Below are 3,230 nucleotides of genomic sequence, written 5' to 3' on the forward strand. Positions count from 1 at the left end.
TTCATTTTTATGTTCTTTTTATTTACTAATTTAATAGTTTATTTTACTATCATCTACTGCCATTATTTGGATCAGTGTAATAATGTTTTAATCATAAATAACTAAGAAATATTTAAAATACTAATTTTCTCTAAAAAAATTATGATATATTTATATTATATATAAAACCTTTTAATTAATTAATTCGATCACCCACTCAATTATCTATCAGGTTGTTCAGTTTCTAAAACCTCGTGTCATACAGCATAGACAAGTTTAGTTTTGGAGATCAGAATATAAAAATCGAGGGGCTCTATTGTTGCAACGACACCATTTTAGCAGCCAGTGAATTAGCTGCCGTGGAAGTCTCTGTCTTTGGTGCAGGCCTTTCAATGGGAACAATTTTTTTAGAAATTTGTTTAAATTACTTCACGGATGAATAATTTCATCTCAGACAGAGTGATAAAATTGTTTATAAAAAATTAAAATATTTTAAAATCAATATCTTAACTTCGTTAATACAAAATTATTTATTTTATAACTTCCACAAAGTTCTAATTTCACACATGATATGTATAAGTGGACTTATTGCACAATGCTCATTCTTTTTTTCATGTGTTTTCTATGATGTTAAACTTCCTCCTTCTTCGAACTTTATATCAAATACCCTTCAAATCCTCCAATCCCCTTTCATCATTTTCAATCTTGAATCTCTTCCTTTTGAATTCAACACTCATAACCCACAAAGTATATCTTTTACCCCCCAACAATTTTCCCGTATTCAATTCTTATTGAAAATAACTGGTTATCCCCTAGTTAACATCACCACCCAAGTCATATTCACGTCTCCAATTTTCAATGAAATCTTCCTATTCGTTAATTGTTAATTTCTATCAATATCATGACTTTTTTTAATGAACCATCTTCAGGGTCTTCTATCCTTTAGAACTCTGGTTCATAGGAAAACTTGCAATTGCTTATGCATCAAAGGAAGAGGATGATATGAAATCATGGATCTATGAAGCAATCCAGAATAAGGAAAAAGCATTTGAATGATTTGGGTTTCCTAAGTGTCTCAGTCGAGGATGAGAACCAACAAATTCTCACTAGCATTAGCATCCCTACCCAATAATGTTAGGGTATTATTGGGGCTAAAAACTCAATGTTGAGGGTAAACTGAGAGAATTAAGCCACAAGTCTTTAAATGATATTATCAAAGTGTTAAATCTTGGAATTTTTAGAGCATCAAGCAACTTTATTTTTAAGATGAAAGGCACGATGATTTTTATTACGTTTCTAGATGGGCTTCTTGTTAGTTTGCCAAGCTAGCGAGTGATTCTTTTAGGTAAGAAGCGAGTACAGTGGGCAAAGATATCCTGCAACGAAAGCTACATTATTTGTCATCATCTGAGGAGCAAAAGATTTTAGAGTCTAGATTTAAAACACAAGTATTGACAATGGAAGCTCAAGAGAAAAGGGACTATGGTACCATATTGAAATTTCATTTGACACAGGTTGTAATTGACATTGTTAGAATGCCCCTTCACAAAAGGAATCAAAACAATAATTTTTTTATACTGAGAAATCTACAAACTTTTATTCAACTTTGTCAATAGAGTCGAGAAGCTTCTTCTGAGACGTTAGAATCTCTGATTCTCCTTCTGGCAAATTATCAATGTCGAGAATAATCGAACCTGCAGGTGTTCGAACCTTGGCACCAACGGAGTTCGGAGACAAAGCACAAGAACCACGCTCAATTTGAGACGCAGAAAACGGATCAAGAAGCACTTGATCCGAATCCCCAATTTGCTGGCCTACGTTCTTCGCAAATCGTGTTCTTTTCTTCAACAATCACCGCATGGACATTGATGTTCTCACCCGTTTTTCCCTTTCAGCTTTCTTGGCGCTAGGAGTGCTCTCCAACTTCTGCAACTCTTCTCGAAAACCCTTCTCAACTTCAGATGAATCACGCTCAATTTGAGACGCAGAAAACGGATCAGGTGGATCAGGAAGCACCTGATCCGAATCCCAATTTGTTGGCCTTCGTTCTCCCCCAATCGTCCTCTTTTCTTCTACAATCACCTCATGCTCTCCCCCGTGTTTCCCATTCAACTTTCTTGGCGCTCGGAGTTCTCTTCAACTTATGCAACTCTTCTCCAAAACCCTTTTCAACTTGAGACGAGTCATGCTCAATTTGAGACGCAGAAAACGGATCAGGAAGGACTTGATCCGAATCCCCAATTTGTGACCTAAGCTCTTCCCCAATCGTGTTCTTTTCTCCAACAATCACCGCATGGACATCAATGTTCTCACCCGTTTTTCCCTTTCACCTTTCTTGGCGCTCGGAGTTCTCTTCAACTTCTGCAACTCTTCTCGAAAACCTTTCTCAACTTGGGACGAATCACGCTCAATTTGGGACGCAGAAAACGGATCAAGAAGCACTTGATCCGAATCCCCAATTTGCTGGCCTTCATTCTCCCCCAACCTCGCTCTACTTCTCTCAATCGCCTAAACACAAAAAGCCCTATCCAATTAGCATCAACAAGATTTAAATTAGATAACTATTAAAAACATAATGACCATTTAAGACGAGAAAGGGTTAACTAAAGAGTGTTATGTTTACCCGATAAAGGATAGTGATATCACGCAAAGGGGTTCTGGGATACCAAGATGGAAGGACGAAGCCTCGACCTCTTCCGCGTCCTGGTGTTACCAAGGGAGTGTTTTCCATGCCCAGCGAGTGAGAATTGCGAGCGCGTGGACGCGCGATTGGGTTTCTTGGGGCTGGGGTTGGAAGGGGGTCGAGGTAGATGAAGGAAGTGCGGCGGCGAGGGAAGGTTGTTGCCACGTGGAGGGGCAATGCACGGTCTCGTGCTTCGGCCATGGCTGAAGAAGAAGACAAGGGTTACGTTTTTTTTTTTTTTAATGAGAGAGGGGGTAAGAAGAACTGAGAAGAAGACAGAAATGGCATTCAAATAGCAAACGGCTCCTTTAAATTTCAAATTCTCCACTAGGCGGAGGACTAACTTAGAGAATAGAGAGGATAGAAAAACACAAAAGCAGTATAAAAAAAACAAGAAGTAAATATGGCTTAAGTAGATTAAAAGATCTAACTTCTCACAAAAAGTATTTTAACAAAGATATCAAAAAGACATTCTTATTTTCTTCCGAGGATTCTTTTAGTTCAATCATAATAATTTAAGATAAAATTTTATGAAATAAAAATACTAAGTTTTGATCCAAAGTATTTC

General features: G+C 37.4%; 1 protein-coding gene across 1 annotated transcript; it reads right to left on the reverse strand.

Moving 5' to 3' along the window:
- Positions 1 to 1,830: 1,830 nt before the first annotated feature.
- Positions 1,831 to 2,863, reverse strand: LOC113862153 (protein POLYCHOME-like). The gene is made up of 4 exons (XM_027495283.1): positions 2,603 to 2,863; positions 2,293 to 2,487; positions 2,093 to 2,251; positions 1,831 to 1,995 (listed from the first exon to the last, which is right to left on the reverse strand). Exons 1-4 carry the CDS (start codon positions 2,861 to 2,863, stop codon positions 1,831 to 1,833), a joined length of 780 nt encoding a protein of 259 aa, XP_027351084.1.
- Between the last annotated feature and the right edge of the window lie 367 nt (positions 2,864 to 3,230).

The sequence above is a fragment of the Abrus precatorius genome, unplaced genomic scaffold, assembly GCF_003935025.1.
Source record: "Abrus precatorius isolate BTA unplaced genomic scaffold, Abrus_2018 Scaffold3, whole genome shotgun sequence".
NCBI lineage: Eukaryota > Viridiplantae > Streptophyta > Magnoliopsida > Fabales > Fabaceae > Abrus > Abrus precatorius.

Coding starts and splice junctions, on each gene's coding strand:
- LOC113862153 (XM_027495283.1), bottom strand. CDS start 2,863: ATGGCCGAAGCACGAGACCGTGCATTGCCCCTCCACGTGGCAACAACC. Junction 2,252..2,292: donor AAGGTGAAAGGGAAAAACGG/GTGAGAACATTG, acceptor GTTGGAGAAAAG/AACACGATTGGGGAAGAGCT. Junction 1,996..2,092: donor GAACTCCGAGCGCCAAGAAA/GTTGAATGGGAA, acceptor GATTCGGATCAG/GTGCTTCCTGATCCACCTGA.